Here is a 22380-nt window from a genome sequence, read left to right on the forward strand (position 1 = left end):
TCCGGATTTCCCATGGAACCCTAATCAGGGAAGTGGTGGGGGAACTTCCATTAACCTACCTACCTGTACACCTGCTTGTGGCCCGAGGGCAGACTCTCTTTGTACTTTTTATCACTTGTAAACTTGCAGACTATTCCCCAACCCTTATGTCTAGGCAATTTCTGGTAAAAAGCAGTTGCTCTAACACTGTTAACTGACATATAAGCGTCAATACAATTTTCTGCAAACAAAAATGTAGTCAGTTCTTAAGCCAATGAAGCAATTTCCCATGAATTCCCAAGATTTTGTCTTCCTGAGTACTCATTGTGAGATACCTCATCAGAGACTTTCTGAATAGGGACTAAATATTGGGATAATGGACTTTGTCCAAGGTCCCAAATACTCCATCCAGGAGAAGCTGTAAATTACATATACTTGTTTCAATTTAATTTTCTGCTCATAATGTGACCATAAGCAGGTTGGGTGACCGCTTTATGAAACAGCTTGTTTAGTCTGTGAGCACGATCATGAGCTTCCTGTAGCTTATCAGTTTAATTCTCCACCTTGCCCTCATCTCTGCCAACTGTAATGTAGTTATTTAATATCGCTGCCAAATTTTGAACTCGATTTTGAATCTGTCCTTGGGTGTCTTTCAATGGGCTGTACATTCTTCATTAATTCTCTGGCTCTTAAACATGTTCTTCCCTCTCATGCCCATTGAAAGCTGTTCAGAAAGCCTGAGGTAAGGAACAAAGTGGGTCAGCGAGTTGATGGAGCCACTGATCAGAAGAGATGGAATGGGATTATTGAGAGCAGAATTTCCTAGATACAGAACTTGGTTTACAGGAACTTTAAACAAAGTCTTGCTGCAGCAACAAAGACCTGTAACTTTCGAGAGGTTGGAAATGTCAGCAAAAGTAGAAACAAACCCACCAATTTGCTGAAGGAAGGAACTGACTGATGCAAAACGCAGCAAGTGGAAAGGAAGTGTGGTTTTCCTTCCTTTTGCATGTAAGCACTAAGATGATTTTTTTAAAAGGGTACTTACCAAGTACCAAGCGTTTATTGCCCATCCCTAATTGCCCTTGAGAAAGTGCTTCGGGGGCGGAAGAAAATTAGCTGGGGGCTAGAAGAGAAAATAACTAGTGAAAGAAGGGGGATAACTAAAAAAATAGAGGGGAAAAACAGCTGGGAATGGGAAGATGGATAGGAACCCACAGTGGTACAAAGTAGCAGCTAACAAGTTTCCTTAAATAAAACATTGAAAAGAATTGGGTGGGAGCAATATTCTTATTTTAGTTCAGATTTATTAAATTTAAAGGGTACCCACCAAGTCACAAAATGTGTATTTTACGGTTACAAATTCAGACGACGATCATTTCAAAACTTTTGACAATGTAACTAAATTGTCAGCCTAGAATATGCTCAAGTATTGGATGGCTTAATCTCACACTCGTGACTTCGTGCTATCAACTATAGTCAAAGGGACAACTGAAATGGCACATGAGACATAGAAGGTAAAATTTATTTTCAATGGAGGTGCATTAATGGTGGAGTGGATCAGCAATCCAATTAGTGCCATTGCTGAAGTTATTTTACCTTGTCATTGCAGCACACGCCAATAACCGCTCGGACTCCTCTTTAATGAGGCATAGGTTGGATCTTGTTGAGTACAATGAAGGAGCGAGGGAGAAATTGCCAATGTTACAAACTGAGGTTAGATTGGTAAGCCATAGATTATCATTCTTGATTTGCAGTCCTACATTGCATGTCATGAGACAGATTTATAAATCAAATAGTCGAGGTATATGATTTACTGTTTTAAATTCGAGACTGGGCTGCTCGTCATTACAACTCCATTCTGATTCTTAATACCTCAGTAAGTGAATCATAACTGAAATACGGTATTCTATCATATAGGTGGGGGACAAGAAAGCAGCCTGCTTGCCTTGTGGAATCCTGCCATCTGCTGGATGGTGACAAAATGAACTGCAAGGGGCTCTCTATGCTTGGAAGGCCAGAAGCGGCCAATGAGTGTTTCATTCATGGGATGTGGGTGTAGCTGGCGAGGCCAGCGTTTATTGCCCATCCCTAATTGCCCTTCGGGGGCGGAAGAAAATTAGCTGGGGGCTAGAAGAGAAAATAACTAGTGAAAGAAGGGGGATAACTGTAAAAAAATAGAGGGGAAAAACAGCTGGGAATGGGAAGATGGATAGGAACCCACAGTGGTACAAAGTAGCAGCTAACAAGTTTCCTTAAATAAAACATTGAAAAGAATTGGGTGGGAGCAATATTCTTATTTTAGTTCAGATTTATTAAATTTAAATATCATACTTATTCACAATATTGAGTGGATATTCAAGGCTTCTGTTTGACTAAACTTGAGACACTATATGAATTGTGCAGTGCTTCACCTTAATAATGAATTAGTTGCCTGGCTTTCAAAGAAAAATATCCTCTGTATGAAGTACTTGCACTCTCCTTACTGATGGGAAAGAATTGTGAAGACTGGCTCACTTAATCTTTCTTTGCAACAAATGTACGGACTGATTCACAATATTGCACCAAGCCCATCTTTGGCCCCACTTATCAATTTCCTCCTCACCTGGAAGTTGGGTGCAGCAAAAGAGGTAGGTTGCAAACAAAAAGTCAAATTTTCTGGTTATACTGGAGCTCCATCCCTTGTTTTCTTTTTCTGTACAATAGTTTCAAGGCCATTCTGATCTTTAAAATCCCAGTATCCTGCACCACACTATCCCTGTAAAACTAGAGATGGAGACTGTGGGCTAGATTGGCATGATTTTGATATTGAGACTGATTAGTTTTGTAACTTGGATTCTGCACACACTATAGGTTTCATAGTTGATTTTGCTGTTGCTCAATATGGCCTTGTTATCGCCTTTCCCCCTCCCACCCCAATCAGGTCAGTTAAATCCTGGTTACTCTTTCCACCGTCTGCACAGTATGTGTACTTGTGTCTTCTTCAACTGGCTTTTTGAGAATATTCTGTCTTCCTCTCAGGTTCCCCACCAGCTGATGGTTTTCTCCCCCTGCAGGTATGCTGAAACTAATTCACTCCTGCGTTTATTTATTATCATCACGTAGCTTTGCTCCTGTCCTTTCCTCCTCTACCTTTTTTCTCATTCCTTTTCACTTTCCCTTTTTCTTAGGAATGGTAGAGGAACAAGCTCCTGATGCTAATGCAGAGACCAGGTGGGAGTGGGTCAGAACAAAATGCTAGAATGCGTTTGGATAGAATATGGTTCTCTGGAAGCTTTTTAGTGGAATTTGTTTGGGAAGAAAATTGAAATGGGGATAAAGGTTTTGCGCAATATAATTGAGGAATCATGAAAATAATAAAAATGTTTAATAGAAAGCAGCCATTGAGGAAGAAGAAAATTGATGCAGTTGACACACGATCTTAGCAATCCTCTCTCCCTTCATTCTCTGCACTTTCCCTACTCTCTCTTCTCCTACTCCCCATACCCTCTTCCTCTCCTCTTCCCATCCCCCTAAATTCTCCCCTTTCCCTCTTCTCTACACACTCCATCTTCCCCAGCTCTTCAGTCCTCCTTTCTCCTCTGTATAGGTGACAGACGTGATGCGGAGATGCCGGCATTGGACTGGGGTAAACACAGTAAGAAGTCTAACAACACCAGGTTAAAGTCCAACAGGTTTATTTGGTAGCAAAAGCCACTAGCTTTTGGAACAGGCTGTTCCTTCGTCAGGTGGGTAGGAGTTCTGATCACAAACAGGGCACAAAGACAAATTGAGTTTGTGTCTTTGTGCCCTGTTTGTGATCAGAACTCCCACCCACCTGACGAAGGAACAGCCTGTTCCAAAAGCTAGTGGCTTTTGCTACCAAATAAACCTGTTGGACTTTAACCTGGTGTTGTTAGACTTCTTACTAGGTGACACACGCACGATGTTTATAATAACGATTGCACACATATGTGTAATATATTTTGTATTATATAATTTATAAAATTCTGAAATGTTAAATTCATCTCTTACTTTCCAAATGCAAGGAAGCCTCGTCTTGATGAGCTTGGTGAGAGAATGCCATCAAGGAAGCTTTGTAAACTGTAAACCTAGTTGCTGCATTGTTGATGCTCTCCTTGTGACTCCTTCTGTCACATCCTGCTGCCGAATACTTAACATGAGAGTTATGAAGAAGCCTTTTCCTGGCCACTGTCAGTTGCTTGTTTTTTTAAAATCTTGGTTTCAGGTTATAAAATGTTGGCCAGGTGTTTGCAGTTTTTATTCAGAATCGTCTGAGAAATTAACTTCTGCTGAGAACAGTATATAATAGGAATGCTATAGAGATGTACAACAAACTGCAAAAGAAATCTGAAAATAAGAACCAGAAATGCAAAACATACAGGTCGGTGACATTTGAAAAGGGAAACAGACAGATGATGGAGAGGGAAAAGGAGAGATGGTGGGGAAGCGGAGAGGAGCAACGTGAAAAATGGAAGAAGAGTGATGAGAGAAGTGGAATGTTGGAGAAAGGAGATTTCGGCAAAAGGGAAAGGGAGGGGTGCAGAAGTGAGAAATGAGAATTGAAGCGATGAGGAAGACAGAGAATGTACAGAAGGGGGGAAGGGGAGAATTTGGGGGAAATGGGGAGGAGAAGAGAGAGTAGGAGAGTGCAGAGGATGCACTGAGTGAGGATTGGTAGGAAGAGCATGAGGGGAAAATGGTTGTAAGGAGATGTGAAAACAGAGCTGGAAAGGGGAGAGTGATAGGGAAGGTGTGGAAGAGAAGAGAACAGGAAGTTGATGGGAGAGCGGAGGAAAAGGTATAGTCAGAAAAATGGAGGGATGATGGATATAGGACAAGAGTTTGTCGCTTGAATGGGGGAAAGGAGAGAAGTAAAAGGGTCAATGAAGGATAAAATGGTCCCTAGGTTCAGGGAGAGATTGAACTAGGAGTGGGAAAAGGTGGTGATGAAGGTGAGGGGAAAACAGACTGCTACAAAAAGGAAACATGGAGGGTTTAATAGAAGGGAGTAGGAATGGGGAAGAGGGGAGGTTAATAGGTGGATAGATTAAAGAGAAGTTGGGGTGAAGGGAAAGGATGAGGAGACGGGGATGGGAATTGGGAACTGTGGAGAAGAGATGGGAAAGGGGTATAGGAGAGAACAGAGAGGGAGGGCAAGCAGAAGTAGGGTGTCAGGGGTGAGAAAGAAAGGAGGCAGCGGTGAGGAGGGTTTTGCTGATTGGCAAACTAAACTTTATTTCTGTCATTTCCTAGTGTCGTAAGAGTTTTAACAACACCAGGTTAAAGTCCAACAGGTTTATTTGGTAGCAAATGCCATTAGCTTTCGGAGCGCTGCTCCTTTGTCAGATGGAGTGGAAATCTGCTCTCAAACAGGGCACAGAGACACAAAATCAAGTTACAGAATACCGATTAGAATGCGAATCCCTACAGCCAACCAGGTCTTAAAGATACAGACAATGTGAGTGGAGGGAGCATTAAGCACAGGTTAAAGAGATGTGTATTGTCTCCAGACAGGACAGCCAGTGAGATTCTGCAAGTCCAGGAGGCAAGCTGTGGGGGTTACTGATGGTGTGACATAAATCCAACATCCCGGTTTAGGCCGTCCTCATGTGTGCGGAACTTGGCTATCAGTTTCTGCTCAGCGACTCTGCGCTGTCGTGTGTCGTGAAGGCCACCTTGGAGAACGCTTACCCGAAGATCAGAGGCTGAATGCCCGTGACCGCTGAAGTGCTCCCCCACAGGAAGAGAACAGTCTTGCCTGGTGATTGTCGAGCAGTGTTCATTCATCCGTTGTCGTAGCGTCTGCATGGTTTCCCCAGTGTACCATGCCTCGGGACATCCTTTCCTGCAGCGTATCAGGTAGACAACGTTGGCCGAGTTGCAAGAGTATGTACCGTGTACCTGGTGGATGGTGTTCTCACGTGAGATGATGGCATCCGTGTCGATGATCCAGCACATCTTGCAGAGGTTGCTGTGGCAGGGTTGTGTGGTGTCATGGTCACTGTTCTCCTGAAGGCTGGGTAGTTTGCTGCGGACAATGGTCTGTTTGAGGTTGTGCGGTTGTTTGAAGGCAAGAAGTGAGGGATTCTATAAAGGAATATACCTTGTCTTGTGGCCAAATCATTTCTTTTTTGAAGAGAGTCCATTGTTTAGTTACATTTTGTTCCCTCCAACATTTTGTTCCTGCCTATCTGGCCCCGCTCAATTCTTGCTCCATTGAAGTCAGCTATCCCCTTGTTCATTATTCTGGCCTAAATAGTCATTCTATTTTTAGCCACAGTTTGCTGAGTATCCCAGGCTCAGGAAACATGGTAGCTGAAACAGGGATGAGAAGGCCTGAATCTATGAGGTAAGTCTTTTTACAGCACAGCCTATTCACCAGGACTAACGTTCAGCAGTGTACTTGCCATGTGGTCTGTTTGCTAACACCCCCAGCTGAGCCCACAGACCACCAAACAGCCCCGTGCAATCCGGACCACCAGACCTCCTGGCCCCATAATTGGGACCTCTCCTCCCTGTGCAAACCTGCCACGACTTTCTCACTCCCCTTAATACCTGCTGACATATCTTTCAACTCTATGAAGTAGGTTCCAACCAGAAACCGCTCCCGATTGTCAATCAGCCTGTCTGTTCATGGAAACCCCACTTAAAGGAGCTCTGTAGTTAAATTCTGTAGGATTTTCAGGAAACCTGTTCTAACCCGCTTCAACTCAACAACCCCCTGCACTGAACTCATCTGCAGGTTATTATCCAGGCCTTTGTGTGACTGAAAGTGTGGTTCTGTGGAACTCCATTTATCTCTGACTCTGCCTGTTTTTCTCACTTGATCTTTCTCTTTGTACCATTGCTACAGTGTGGCTCAGCTATTGATATGTTCTTGTACTTGGTGGAACCAGTTGCTTTTGGAAGGAGTCTGAGTATCTAATTTTAACAAGAGTTGATCCGTACTGGCCTATCTTTCTTTGTATAATAAATAATTAGAGATGTGCTGCTAACATTTCCAGGTTATCCAGATTTTTTCAAGCTTCAGCATATGCCTTTCTTTAATCACTTCAGACAAATTTATGATTGTGTCCGCTGAGGTTTACTGTAATTGATTCAGAGATCTATTTCTACAAAGGCTTTTCTCTACACTCATGAATGCCAAGCTCCAATCAAGGTGACTGGTTTTCATAGTCTTGAAAATTATCTTTCTGTTTGATTACGTTTTGAAGAAAATGGCTACAGAATTAGGCCTCATAATTAGGTTTCGGATCAGCAATAATTTAGATCTGGGATTTAAAGTTGGCTTTTCTATGCCTTTTAGCTTTGACAAAGGGTCAACTGGACTCGATATCAGTTCTTTTCTCTCCTCACAGATGCTGCCAGACCTGCTGAGATTTTCCAGCATTTTCTCTTTTGGTTTCAGATTCCAGCATCCACAGTAATTTGCTTTTTTTTAAGAGTTGGCCTTGTTGATTACAAAAATGGAGGGATGGATTTTTGCTAATGAAACAGGAAGCTTGAATCTAGATATTTCCCAACTCAGCAGAGCCATCTCTATATAAATATCCCTGAAATGCACTATTTCATTCTGGTGGTGGGGAGGAGAATGGAGTCGGGCCTGCCAACCCTGAAGCAGTTTGAATGTGGTGACCACAGAAGCGGGTCAGTGCAAGGTGAATTGGTCAGAAGGCCCATCTCAGTTCTGTGGGACTTTGTCCCTGTTGTATTGCTGGCTGTTACACCTCTAGCCCTCACCCCATCTGAAAAAACTGATGCTTGGCCATCTATTTCTGTTGACATCGTTTCCAGATGCCCTCATTATGAATGCTTGGCTAAACTCAAACTACATTAATGGGTTAGCTCAACAAGGATCTGTTTACAAGTTGAGGGGGAGTGTTAGCTTTGATTGACATCTTTGAGGTTTTAATAAGTTGTTATTTATTTCATCTTTTTTTTCAATGTATTTTTGTTTAGACAAGGTGAAGGGGTGTGAAGTGAAGTCAAGTTTCTGTTAATAATACTGAGCTGAATTTTTGATCCCAAGTCGCATGTGCCGAGTCAGGAAATTTCTTGACTCTGCAAACCCGCTTCAGTAGGAACTTCCTCAAACAGTGTGGAGACAGCCTCGAGGGCTGCCGAATGCCGAGGTTGGCTGGTTAAAAAGCCTGCGTGTTGCTCTGAGATGTCGTCGCACTTGTAATTAAAAATGGTAAGACACATTAGCCATCACCCCATACATTCCCCCTGGACCATGCATGCCACCTAATGCTCCCACCCATATTCATGGCCTCTATACCCTTCTTGCCAATCCATACATCCTACTCACCAATGGCCCGACATCTCCTGTGTCCCCCTTTCCTCTTCTACCCATGGCCCCTCATACCCTCCATGCAAACACATATCACCCACTCATCCCCAAGGTCCTTTATAATTCCTATATCAATTAATTGAATACATTTAAATCCCTTCAAGTACTTAATCCATTATTAAAACAAACTTGCATTCATAGTCCCACGTTAGCAATACCAATACTTTTAACACCGCTTGTAAACTGTGTACTTACAAACCCACAACTGTGATAATGGTAGGTTGTAGAAGCATTCAAGCAACATTAATCTTATAATGATAACCCTCAGGCTTATTTGAACAAACATGCAACATATTGAAGTTGCAAGCACCAATCTTTTTCAACAGCAGGCCTTTTTCAGAATTTAAAGAGCAGGGATTTAAATGGCATGACAGCTTAGCTGTTCTACAGACCCCGATCCACTTTTTATGCAAATTCATGTTAAGCCCAATTTTACTAACAATTCCAAATCACCTGAACTCCAAAAGGGCAGCTGACCACAACAAGAACTCCGGCAGGTTTAGATCGTTTCCTCCAATCCTTAATGCCACAAGCCATGTTTTGGATGTTCCAGCGACAAAAATTGCTTCAGAATGAAGGCTGAAGAACTTTTGAATCTATCTATCTCCATGAACCTCGAATGTGTAAATTGCATCCTACCTAATCTCCCCTCCACCGCCACCTCCTGATGAAAATGGTGGCCACTGGATATGGGGAGTGACATCTGGATTTGGGGTCTCAGGTACCATTTTGACTAAGACATTGAGCCCTTCCACCTTAGAAACTCGGATCTATGAATGGCAGCTTGATTGTCATTCAAGGTTGTGAAACCAACGGCTTTTTTAAAGCAGATTTCTGAATGAGTGTTTATTCATGAGCATTTCAATACTTGCCATTGATATTACATGGCTCATTTGTTCTGTACATCCTGCATACAGGGTGAGGGGATTTGGAGGTAGCAAGGAGACCATGGAAAGGGGCATTGGTAAGACCTTTTCGTACATACTGTTCAAAAGGTTCTTGAATCCAGACTATGGTCCAAGACCTCCCTGAGGGGTCGTGAACCATGAGTCCTCAAGAAACTGGCCCAATTCCATGAAAGTTGCAGGGGCGGGGCAGAGGGGAGAGCGTTGGGTGGTGGTGCTGGGTTATGGGATACCTACCCTGCAATCAAACTGACCGGGTTGGGCGTGCATGGTGTAGGGAGTGTTTGTGATCTGCACCCTTATCTGTCCATGCCAGTGAAAATTGCCAGCGCCGGAGTGGGAATCTGGGAATCAAGTACCACCTGCCATTTCTAGGGAGCTCTGGAGTCAACCTGACTCTGCAAATATCCTGCCCCTTGTGTTTTTTTTTCTTTTGAAGATTGTTCATCAGTTAACAAGCTAACTATAAAGCCCCATTGTATTAGTACAGCCTTTCCTGCTCTCAGTCAGAGTGTTTATTTTGTCAGTTCTGATGTCACTGTTCCCATTCCCAAATTGCATGGCTCCTGAGTCTTGTAGTGGAGTGGCAGCTTGGTTATTCTTGTGGAGAGGTTGGCTGCTTCAGCTTTCTGTTCCCTGTTCCAGCTCCTGTTCTACTGCCTTGTTCCCTCCTTCTCCAAGTACTGTATGTTTTTAGATCAAGTGGCTTGAATATTTTTATCTAAAAATTATTGCTGGCACATAAGATATAAATATTAATAGACAATTCCATAATACACCAAAGGGAGTGATTCTATTTGCAGAATCTATATTCTCTTCCTTGAAAGTTTTGTTGGTCATAAACTGTTGCAGAATTTTCACAACCTTGGCCGGAATTCTCCCAAAAAAATTCTAAGTGTTGAATTTGCGGGAAAACTGGAGTAATTCACGCAGTTTTTTTTCAGTGCGAGTTCACACTAGAATCTCCCACACTCTGCAATGCAGAGGCCACCACCGTGAGTATCATTAGATTTCAGGGAGCGGGGCCTATTCACGCAGGAGAGACTGAAAGCAGCGGGCCTCTGCGCATGAGCAGTGGCCCCAAAGTATCAGCCTCTCGTTTACTAGCCAGCTCAATCGCTGGCCAGCCCGGGACCCCCACTGTGCTGCCCCTCCCCCCCCCCCCCCCAAACTAGCAATGACGATCCCCCCACCTCCTTGCAGGCAGACTCCCCCCTCCCCACACAACTTGCCCTGGTCATTGGCCTCCCTCCAGCCCCCATCGATTGCAATGGCAGAGTAGCAGCAGGACCCCCCACCCCCACTGAATGCCCCCAGTAGACACTGCCCCAATAGGCCCTGCCCCCTTAGCACTGCCCAATGCCCGGTGGGTGGGCAGTGCCAAGATGCTCCCTGAGCATGGCCACTTTGTCCCTTGGGCAGTGTCTGGGGCCCAGGCTGGCACTGCCAGGATGCCCATGCCCAGGGGGCACCCCCCACCGCCCAACCTCCCCCTGGGGTGGAAGGGGGGGTGGGCTCCTGATTGCACCCACTTCACTCCCGTGAGGTCAGGCCAGCGGTTCCCTGTTAGTGGGTAGCTAGTGTAATCCCCGCTGGAGTGAAACACTCTGGCAGGGTGGGAGATGCTAGGAGGCCCAGAGAATTCAATCCGGGGCCCGCTCGTAGCATTGAAATAGTATGTAAAATCCTATTTAAATGATAGCCCCGCCTCCCAGCCAATATCCAGCGTGCAGATGCCGCCGGAAACCTGGGCCTGGGAGATGCAACCATGGCGCGAACGCTCATGGGAACTCCGCGAATCGGCCGATGGGCGATTCTTCAGGCCCACTGCGCTAAAAAATTAGCGCAGCGGGTTGGGAGAATCACAGCCCTTGTCTATGGTGAAATCAATGAAAGTCTTGAATAATTCGGGATAGAGTGGAGGGCAATTCCCCCTACCTTGCCCCTCCAGTCTGTTTGCAAGTACATGGCTTGATATTTATTACAGAAACATTATCATTTGAATGTGGTAACAAACGATTTGATGAAAATTAGACATCTGACGATTGGTTCCTTAAAGAATAAAAGGCAATTGCCATCAGATCTTTACTGTTAAAAGCAGTGTCCCTTTAAATAGCATGGTTTTCTGGAGAATGCGCACTGAGATTTTCTCCATTTCTGACTGATTGCACTGGGGATTTATACAAGAAACCGCAGGTTACCCGTTTTCAGCTTTAACTGCAGGACCGAGTACAACGCTGCTTTATCCTGTATGCTCCTGTGCTGGTTGGACAGGGGGTGTGGAAGTGAGGAGGGGGGGGTGGGGAGGAGATTGGCGGTATGTGAGGAGGCGTGGAGAATTGCCTTGTTAAACCATCAGCTGAGGGGCCCACAGGAAATGAACTCTCCATCCTCCAGTTAATATTGACCTCCTGGCTTTTGTCCAAGTTGTGCTGCAGTTGACTAGCAAAGCAGCACAGTTTTACCATTCAGTACTCGGTCGACTCCTACAGCGTATGGCAGCTTTGAGACGAATGTTATTGGAGAACGCTGCTATTTATTCCATCGACAAGAAATCACTTGAGCCATAAACAGTGAATATGCAAAACGAGTTCTACTTTTTATAATTTAAAGAAAACAGAAAATGTTGGGATGTAGAATTGTGCCCCTGAGAAAAAGCGTCAGTTTTCCTAAGTCATGGGAAGTTGAGGATTTTTTACTCCAGGGAGAGTGAAATGGATAAGTTGGAATTCTGGACTTGCTTAAAGAGAGAACATTATAAACTTGATAACTAAGAAACTTAAGGGAAACAGAACACGGCACAGGCATGCGTCGCTTTGACAAACTGAAGAGATCCTTTCCTTTTCTGGCACGTTTTCATGTTTATAAAGTAAGTTGGGTGGTGTTTATGATTTATTACTAGTTATTAGTAAAAGAACAGTATTTGTTGACGGGCCTAGATTTATAAAGTGGAAATGTGCATTTTTCCTAAGACTGTTGAGTATCAAAGAGAATTTACTGATGCTGCACATACACCTGACATGAGTGAATATGAGTGCACAGAGCGTGTAAAGGTTCAGTATCCCACACCTGGATATATGCTAATCTGCTGTATACTGTTAATGCATTGTCATAGAGAAAGTATCACTGCAATGTGTGCAGGTACCTCTGCCCGCTGTGCAGCTTGACACATTTCGGAATGCAATTTTTTCTGGGCGCCAACGCAAGTATAAGATAGTCTTCTGTGTCTTGCAGTTACACTGACACTTTCATATATGTTAGCAATCAAAGGAAATTATATCCCTTAGTGTCATAAAAGTCCCCACAGCAGCTGCATGACATTCTGTGGGCTTGGTTCAGAAGTTACAACAAAGAATGATTTTTTAAAAATGCTTCAATTCTTTTGATTTTCTGTAAGGTTGTTTACCAGTTAATCCTAGCTGATTTTTCCTTGCGTGAAGATAATTTCCTTAGAAGCAACTTGAAATGTTTAAAATGTGAACATTTCCTGTAAGTATAATCAACTTGAGCAGCTGATCTCATCGGAGCTGGAATACTGATTTGATACAAAAACATTTCAGCAATCAATTAATTGGTCTGATCATGTTTCAACAATTTTCTCCTGGGATGAGTTGGTTCCGGTTCAAATGAAAAAAGGATCAACTGCTGGAAATCTGAAATATAGGCACAGAATGTTGGAAATAGACAGCAGGATTTACCTCTTTTAAAAGAAACGACAACTAAGTATTTCATTTATCCAGTCAGATCTATATCTGAAACATCTGTCTTCTCTTTTCAGATGCTGATGAACTTGTTCGGAGTTTGCAGGTTTTGAGCTCCAGTTTATCTCCTCTCGATCCTTTTGTCCTCTCCTCAGGCATTTCGGCCAGGAACGAGTTCTGTCCTGTGCTCACTCAAACGGCACACATGTTCTTTCCAACAGTACGCATTAAATAATCTGGAATAGAGCCCCTGCCTAATGTTTATCTTTCTCTTGCTAACTCACTAAGTGTATACTAATGTAATTGTCTGTGTCAATGGTGTCAGCAAGCTACCTCGCCTGTCCTGGATTATATTGGAAAATGGCAAGCGTGTTGCCCACAATTTTCCATCCTTGGATAGAAAATCACAGTCAATGTGCCCAAAATTTTCCCTTCATTGGCCAGGACATTGAGTACAAGAGTTGGGAAATCATGTTGCAGCTATATAAAACCTTGGTTAGGCCACATTTGGAGTATTGTGTGCAGTTCTAGTCACCACACTACCAGACGGACGTGGAAGCTTTGAAGAGAGTGCAAAGAAGGTTCACCAGGATGCACACTGGTGGCAAGCAAGGCTACTTGTTGCAAACTTAGAAAAAGCAACCCTATGTTACCTTGCAGTGTGTAAACCATAAAGTAGATGAAAAATGTGGAAGACAGCGAGAAATATGTTTTCTGCCAAGTATTCTCCCATTGCTTATTGGGAGGGGGGGGAAACACTATCATATTAATTGACTTTTTTTTAAAATCGGTATCCTGGCCCCAGTAGACTAGTGGAGATCTGCTTCATGAGATCCCCCACTATGATAGTGTTACTGGTATGGAGATGCTCCAGGATGATTTTATTGTGATAGTGGCCACTGCGTTCTTTATAATCTCATCCAGCCCTCTTCAAGATATCTGTACTTCTCCAATTCCAGCCTCATGAGCATCTCTGAAGTGAATCATCTCGTGATGTGGCGGTGCCGGCGTTGGACTGGGGTGAACACAGTAAGAGTTTTAACAACACCAGGTTAACCTGTTGGACTTTAACCTGGTGTTGTTAAAACTCTTACTGTGAATCATCTCACCAGTGGTAACTGCCTTCAGCTGTCAATGCTCCAAAGCTCTGGAATTCCCTCTTTTAAACCATTCCATCTCTCTACCTGTCTTTCCTCCTTTAAGATGCTCATTAAAACCTACTCTTTGGACCAAGATTCTGATCATTTGTCTCAATATCCCCTTGTATGGCTATGTGCCATTTTGTTAGATATCGCTGTTGTGAAGCACATCGGAAAGGTGCGACACTAAACACAAGTTGTTGCTATGAATCAATCTAAAACTATCTGACCCCACTACCAGCTAGGTGTGCAGGTTGCAGTTATGCTTCTAATGGTTTATGGAGTAATTCAGTCGTTGGCGGATGAGGACAGTGGGATCATGTGATACAAATACAGTGACATCTGGGTTGCAGATGATGTGGGTGATGACTTCGCAAAAAGGAATGGAAAGGAAAGCTGTAGAGCAAGCAGATTGGAGCAAAGCAGAGTTTTGGAGGAAATCAAACAGTGTGATGCAGGTGTGGAACAGATGGGCGGAAGTGTATAAAAAGAACAACCTTTGAGGCAGTCATTGGACTGCAAGAGAATTAAAATAGCAAGAAGTAGGCTGTTGCATCTGTTTGGATTTGAAAGGAATTTTTGTAGCTTTTAGATGGTTAATTTCTTTGTTTATGAGGAATGGAACAATGATGTGTGCACAGTTTAAGGATTGTTTCTCACTGCAGCATGAGTATAAAATGAGTACAGTGGGAAAAACCCCAAAGAGCACAAACTTTGCATCAATCTTATTCATATTGAAGCATTGATGAAGTGACAGTGCTATATTATGCCATTGGTTGCATTTAGTTCTTAATAATTACACTAAGCTTTGGCGTGTTTAGGTGTAGCTTGGGTCAGATCACAAGTTCCTTTATTCCTTTATGTTGTGCTCATATGTGTCCGATAAGGACCAGGCATGCTTTCATCTGAGGGCTATTTTTAAAATGGCAGATGTGAGATGAAAAGGGGAAGAACAGCAAATTGTGATAATTTAAGGCCTTCACCTTTTTGAATCAATAAGAGTAATAAACCCCTTAGAATTGCTCATTTTTGTGGAAAAGGATGTTGTATGAAATCAAAGTATTTGTTTTGTTGGGATGATTCTTCTGCCAGTTTTCCCTGGGTGTCCTGTCTCTGGTTGAGGTTGCAGCTGTTGCAAATGTTGTTTTTTCACACTGGGTAGATGAAATTCTTGTACCTTACCAATCTGGCATGATGGATCTTCATATTCCTGTGGAGAGAGTCAGCACTGCTGTGCAGCTTGCGTCCCAGTGCTTTCACGTCATTCACATCTCAATTAAATATTAATAAAGATGCTTTTTGTGTATATTTTTGACTAGTTAAAGTACTGTTAAATATAAGAGGTCATACTTTTCTCATGGGGGGCGGTTTGGACGATATTGTATTTCAAGTGCAAATTTTTTGAACCTAGATCGCTTTATTCTGAACTCTGAACCTTATATGCACTCTTTGCCTTGCACCCTCACCCTTCACACACACATCCACTGCTGTGTGACATTTCATTTCCTGTATACTGTATGCTCAGGGTCTGTCCAGTGAAAATTGGCAAATTCATGCTATTTGTGCCTCATTTCAGAGCTTTGTGCTGCAGAATGCTCACTTTGGGCCTGTAACAAGCCTACGAATTGTATGGCTAAATTTGAAGCTATGTCTTGCCTCATTAACAGATTTGTTCCGAAATCTACTGTTTCGCTTCAGTCTGTCTTTTCCTGCTATGACTGGACTACTAGTCGGAATGAAAACACAATCCTTCAATTGGCGCAAGCATGTACTTATGAATATAGATGTTTGCTTTTGGTCTTATGGCACTGTGCGTTTTTCCTAGCTGTGAAGGTGAGGCTGTTCCACAGCACTCATTTTACACACATTTCCTTCAGTCAGCAATTCTGTGATTATAGTAATGAGCAACACCAGGGATACTGGGCGTTTAAGCAGCCTTGTGGGTGTTGGGGCGGTGTTGGGAAAAGATACATATGACATTGTAGAAGACGGACTGATTCATCAAACCGATTGCACACTCACGATGGCTTTAGCACCATGATGTCTTCTCTCTCTCTCTCTCCCCCCCCCCCCCCCCCGGCCCCTAGCGCACACACTGCCCCCCCCCCCCCCCCCCCGGACATCACCCACCCTCCCTCCAGTGCAGCTATGTAATCCTGTTGCAGGAAAAGAAGAAAAAAAGGTACAATAAGTGAAAATAATGCTCTGGAAAATTCCCCCCGACTCTTTCATGCAACCAAAAGCATATGATGCAATCTCTAGACTTGCCTTCCATTTCAGAACTGGAGCATGACAGACATCTGTTCTGAGTGTTTCAAGCACAGTAAAAAATGTGGTTGAGTGCGCCAGCAGCCAATGATGTTCTGTTTTGTTAACCAGCTGCATAATAAAAAATATTTAGCCAGAGGAGGCGTTGAATCGCCCACTTCAAGAGATGATTGCTTGTGACCACTCTGTTTCCTGTTGGGCAGACTGTAATTGGCACAGTATTTTTTATTCTGTACCGTTGTTTGTGTAGAGTGTGAGTCTTGAAGATAACAAACTTACTTGATGCTCACAAAATCAAATTTATTTGTCTGGTGTGAAATATGCCACATAGAGCACAACTCCTTTAAAGCCATTTATGAACAGTGACAGTACTGTGCTTTCGTAGAGAAAACACAACTCCCAGCTGCATCATTCATACTTCAAGATGGCCTGTACAAAAGTGGATAATGTTCTTGCAAATTCAATGCCTCATATTTAAAAGCTGAATTGTAAAGAAAGATGAAATTCTGGTGTTTGCGCTCTTTCAAACTGATTTCCTTTACAGGTCTGGATTGATCTATTCTTAGTGGCTAAAACTCATGTTGTGCAGTCACTCCAATGGAGCTTTTAACAAATTAGTGCATCTGGATTTAGAGTGACTCTTTCACTCATTCATAATCATTGTAATGTTATGAGAAATTGTTTTATTTCATGCACAAATGCTAACTGTGCTTGAGCCCTCTAATGTAAGTTATTGTCTCAAAAGGTTACAGAACAGACAGTGAGTGTATTATAGGATAAGATTGCATATTTAATTTCATATACTTTTGATGATGGGAATGGGTTATTTATTTATAATTTACAGCTTATAAGGTGTTGTTAGTATTTGTTCTAACATGTCCCTTGTGCAACATTAATTTAAATGGCAGGTAACTTTTGTGAGGGATGAAACCTATAACCACATTGGATGATTTTATTAATTTGACACTTATTTTCCTCAGGATTGCATTTTGCAATTGGGTGGGATGGCAGCAAAAAAGCTGGTTGCAATAATTACTGTTGCCTCCTGGCCTTGGGCTTCATTTCTCATCATTACACCCCAGTCTCGTAGACTGCTGTCTCTACTCATGGCTTCCTGTTTCCCACCTACTTAAATGTAAATACTAGTGGGAAGGGACAGGGTTCAGTTTCCTTGGCAGGCATTGCTCTCATTTTTCCTCTTGCCACCCTCATTGTGAATTTTTGATGTGGATGAATGCCTTAAACAAAATGTTTTTATGTCACAGTAGCCTGAATTGCAATTTTGCACCACTCCTTTCGTGATTGTGGCAACAATTCAATTATACATACTTGCCATGCAATGAATGTAACACATTATTTGGGGGCCTTGGTCAGCATGCTCGTCTGTCCTTGTCAAATTTATAGTTAACTGTTAAAATTGCATCTTCATAACAAAGTAGAATATTTTTTGATTGCCAGGTGAACGGTGCTTTTTGAGCTGGGATTTTAGTTCTTGCTCTGGATCACCAAAATGAGCAGTGTGTGGAATTGGGACAATTTGGCGGAGGGGGGGGGGGGGGGCGGGGGGGGGGGGGGGGGGTCCTGCGGTGATGCAGTTTTTCCACACAACTCAAATGAAGTTCAGTAGCAGCTGAAGCAGAAGTAGTGGTCCTGTAGAAACCCATAATCCCAAAGGAGTTGGTGTTACAGGTCAAATAGAATTGTTTTCTCTGTCATCTGTAATATTCAGCAGTATGGGTCTGCAAGGATCTCTAGGGTACTGCACCTATAATTAATCATTTTATTCTCATGCTTTCAGGTTGAATTTTAATCATTTTGTAAAGTTGGATATAGGACATCCCTTCCTGTTTGCATGGCTTTTGGCTTCATTTTGCTGGAAAGGCTGTTTGTTACAATCAATATAATTGTATGAAGTTTGTGAAGGAATTTTTCATAACTGATGGAGTGCTTGTTTTTTACAGTCGCACCTTGCATGAAATTCTATTTAATGCATATTGAAAGGCTGGAATTTAAAATTCTTAAGCAATGCTATGCTTGTTTTGGCAATGATCAAGAGGAATATTGTGATCCTAGTGATTTTCAAATGGGTTAAAAGAATTCCACCTGCCATATTTGCTGTGTAGACCAGAATGGCAACACAGTAGACCACTAGTAGAACACAAATAGGTTTCAAGAGACAGTCTGCCTGGCATTTTTTTCTAACTCGGCTCAGTGGTCGCATTTTCACCACTGAGTCAGATCGTTGTGTATTCAAGCCTCACTCCAGAGATTTGCACACGTAATCTAGGCAGTGCTGTGTTTCGGAAATGGTATCGTTTAGATGAAATTTTAAACTGAGGCTTTCTGCTCCCTTTAGTGCACATAAAGTATCCTACGACACTATTTAATGAAGAGCTGCAGTTGTCCTGATATTCTGGCCAAGATTTCTTCCTAAATCAACGCCTATAACAAATCATATCAGTCTGTCGGTGGGATATTTTGTGCACATATGATTCCTACATTACAACAGGGACCACACTTTAAACTGTTTTATTGCTTTGCGATATCTGAAGTAATGTATGGTATTATATAAATGTGAGCTTTTCTTTTGTTTACAAAATGTGAGCTTTTCTTTTTGTTAAAACAGCAACTTTCACATTGCGATTGCTCCTCATCCCCTCCTCACCCTCCTATGACTAAATAAGTCTGTTAACATAGATGAAGGAAGTCTTAGTAAAACAATATTCAAATTAGAGTCGCATGAAATTAAATGAGAAAAATCTCTGATCTGACAGAGAATCCACCTCTTGCTCTTTGTGGTTTCTCATTGTATTTTATGTTTTTGACTGATGAAAGTGTAATATTGTAAATCCTTACTTTAGACATATTGGTTGGTTATGGACAGTTGGTTATGAAAGACTTGGTTTCACCCTAAATGTCATAATGGCAAGAAACCCAGAGCTATCTGCGCCGATCTGTCAGGTGCAGCCTGGACTGCAATCATCCCACACTTAAGTCGTATTTTGGGAGAGTGATGAGTTGCGCGACGATTCTTGGGGGTGGGGTGGGAGCACCAACAAGCCGGTGAGCCCGGCTGCAAAGTGGACACACCATTCTCTCAGTGCAATGGGAAACCACCACCCCCTCCCCCAAGGACATCGGGACCCTCCTCTGTGGGACCTCTTGTGGCTGAAGAGTGCAGTGTGAGATTGGCATGGATGACAGCAGAACTTGGCAGTTCATGGTGTTGTTGGTGCCTGGAGGATCTTCTGCAGCTGTGTCTGCACATGATTGGATGCAGTGCTTTTCCAAGAGTGGTGATCTGTAATGCACAAGCTTGTGAAGCTCTTTTTAGGGTTGCCCCGAGACAGTTGCCCATAGAAGATTTGCTTGGGGCTTCTTTGTCAGCCATTTTAAGTTGAATTTTCTGGAGGGTGTTCTCTATGCTATTGAACCCAGCATGATGAAGGACCTCTTGTTTGTGATTTTTGTCTTGTCATCAAATTCTCATGATGGACTCAGGTATCTTTGGTAGAAGTGTTCCAGAGCTTTGTGACACCTAAAGCAGACGCAGCATTCTATCGCATACAACAGAATGGTGAGGACTGTGGCCCAGCAAAATTCAATTTTAGTCTTCAGCTGAATACCATGCTACTTTCAAACATGATAATGGAATTTGCAGAGGCAAAATTTGCTTTCCTTGTGTGTGCACTGACCTGTTCATCAACAGTGGCCTTAGAGAGCACAATGCCCAAGGTACACCACTTTCCTATACCCTTGAGACTGATGTCACCGATAGTTATTTCTGGTGCTTTATGCTGTGTGCCTGGTGGTAATTGAAACATAATTTGATTTGGGAAACACTGATTTGAAGACTAAAGTTTTTGGTAGCACTCAAATTTGTTTGCCCTGCATGTCTTCCTTGTGGGCAGCCAGGGAATAGTCGTTTGCATGCCAAAGCTTTCTGATTACTGTCTTTGTGAGTTTGGTGGAAGCACACAGTGTGGAGAGATTGAAGAGCTTCCCTGAATGAGACCTAATGTTGATGCCTGAAAGTATGTCTCTGGTGGCTTCCTTAAGCTTTGCAGCAAAGAAGAGATTGAAGAGATACCTTAATGCTTCTGTTCGCTGCAAAGACATTGTCCATCTCACATGTCCAAACATGCCATCATACAGTGTGCACCGAATTTTGACATGTTTGGACGTCCTAGCTTGAAGAGCAAATGCCATAGACCAGATTGACTCCCACTCTCAAAAGTTTTACTTAAATCTATGGACACCATATATAGATCATGATGTTGCTCTGTGCACTTTTCTTAGAGTTGTCTTGCTTAAAATACCATATCAACTGTTCCACAGTTTGCCCTGAAGCCACACTGTGATATTATGGTGGCCAATTAGGTGTGAAGTACTCCATATCAACCTGCTAATGATTGAATTATTGCTGGAGTTTGTGACTTTGTGCAAACTAATTTTGTGTCTAGTTAATGAGGATTAAGCAGCATGATATGGCAAATTTAATCAAAGGGTAAATTTCTGTTCCAAACCCAATTATTGACAGTCCAATGATTCTTTTCTTTCTCTCAATCCTAATTCTAACCCACAATTACACAGCATAACTAAGCACAAGAGTGTCCTTTTTAATTCTTTCAAGGGATGAGTGTGTCGCTGGCAAGGCCAGCATTTGTTGCCTATCCTGAATAAATCCCTGTTTAAATATCCTTAGAACTTTTATCACTTGGGATGGAAGTGTGTGACAAGTTTCCACTGCAGTTGGAACTTTACTGGCCAAGGGATCTGTTTGGGAAGCCGCTGCTGTTCACCCATTGTTTTCATCATGGCTGTAGTTCTAATATTACTGCACCTGGCTTATTCTAGGGCTAGGCCGTGTTGCAAGTGAAAAAGGAGGAATTCCTTATCTGTTAGTTATTCTGTGGATGGCACAGTGTCTAGAACTGCTGCTCCACAGTGCCAGGGACCAGGGTTTGATTCTGGCCCTGGGTGACGGTCTGTGTGCAGTTTGCACATTCCTGCTGTGTCTGTGCGGGTTTCCTCCGGGTGCTCTGGTTTCCCCCCACAGTTCAAAGATGTGCAGGTTAAGTGGATTGGCCATGCTAAAGTACCCCTTAGTGTCAATAAAAATGGCTAGGTTAGGTGGATTAGCCGTGTTAATGTGGCGTTATGGGGATAGGGCAGGGGGTTGGGCCTGGGTGGGACACTCTTTCAGAGAGTCGATGCAGACTCAAAGGGCTGGATGGTTGCCTCCTGCACTGTAGGGATTCTATGGAACTTTGTTTTGCAGCAGAGTCCTATGCTACAGTAAAGAAGTAATGTTATCTAAGATCACTTTGCTGGCAGTAAGGATGTGGAGGATGAATGTCTCTTAATTGACAGGAGGGATAGAGTACTGTTGAATGCAGGAGTTGGAAAAGGAACTTCTCTGGAAGAGGGAGAGGATCTCTGTAAAAGGAGAGATGCTGGGAGAGAGAATTTCTCAGAGAGAGTCCCTCAGTGGCAGTGGAGGGGTTTGAGAGAGAGTGGCTCTGGGAGAAGGTGGAGTTGGAGCGTTTTTGCCTTGGAGGAATTGAAGAGTTTTTATGGAAATGATAGTCTCATAGCCCATTGAATTTGGCCAACTGATCTTTCCTTTTTTTTTGATACTGAAAATACATCACCTGTGAAATAGTGAACGCTGAACATTAACCAAAATAAAATTTTATTAACTAAAATCAAAATGTTCCAGGGAGTTATCCCTGGGCTCATCTACACATTCAATGCCATTGACCTCAATGTTTTCTTTTCTCTCTCTCTTCCCCCCCGCCCCCAAAAAAAACGATTCTTACAAAGTCACAGAAGACATCCTAGTTGATTGTAACAAAGGTAAACTATTCCTCATTCTTCTCGATCTGTCTGCAACCTTCGAGAAGGTGAAGTACCTCTCTATCATCGTCTGGCTGGGAGGACCTGCACCAGCCTGTTTCATTTGTATCTATCGTGTGAAAGCCAGAGTTACCTCTGGCCTCTCTTTTCACAGTGGCATGGTGACAAGTGAT

General features: G+C 42.9%; 1 protein-coding gene across 10 annotated transcripts in view; it reads left to right on the forward strand.

The window, feature by feature from the left end:
* Window positions 1–22380, forward strand: part of tnk2b (tyrosine kinase, non-receptor, 2b) — a 239002-nt gene that overhangs the window by 121317 nt on the left and 95305 nt on the right. For 7 of the 10 annotated variants that reach the window (XM_078206630.1, XM_078206675.1, XM_078206662.1 and 4 more), the window contains exon 1: window positions 11706–12109. The exons of 2 other annotated variants lie outside the window; for them this stretch is intronic. In XM_078206630.1, the coding sequence (XP_078062756.1) occupies window positions 12047–12109 (63 nt within the window). In that variant the 5' untranslated portion in view covers window positions 11706–12046. Of the gene's footprint in view, window positions 1–11705; window positions 12110–13018; window positions 13162–22380 lie in introns of those variants that run through there. One more of the 10 variants, XM_078206654.1, reaches the window with a different exon arrangement.

Source organism: Mustelus asterias, chromosome 3 (genome assembly GCF_964213995.1).
Source record: "Mustelus asterias chromosome 3, sMusAst1.hap1.1, whole genome shotgun sequence".
Classification (NCBI taxonomy): domain Eukaryota; kingdom Metazoa; phylum Chordata; class Chondrichthyes; order Carcharhiniformes; family Triakidae; genus Mustelus; species Mustelus asterias.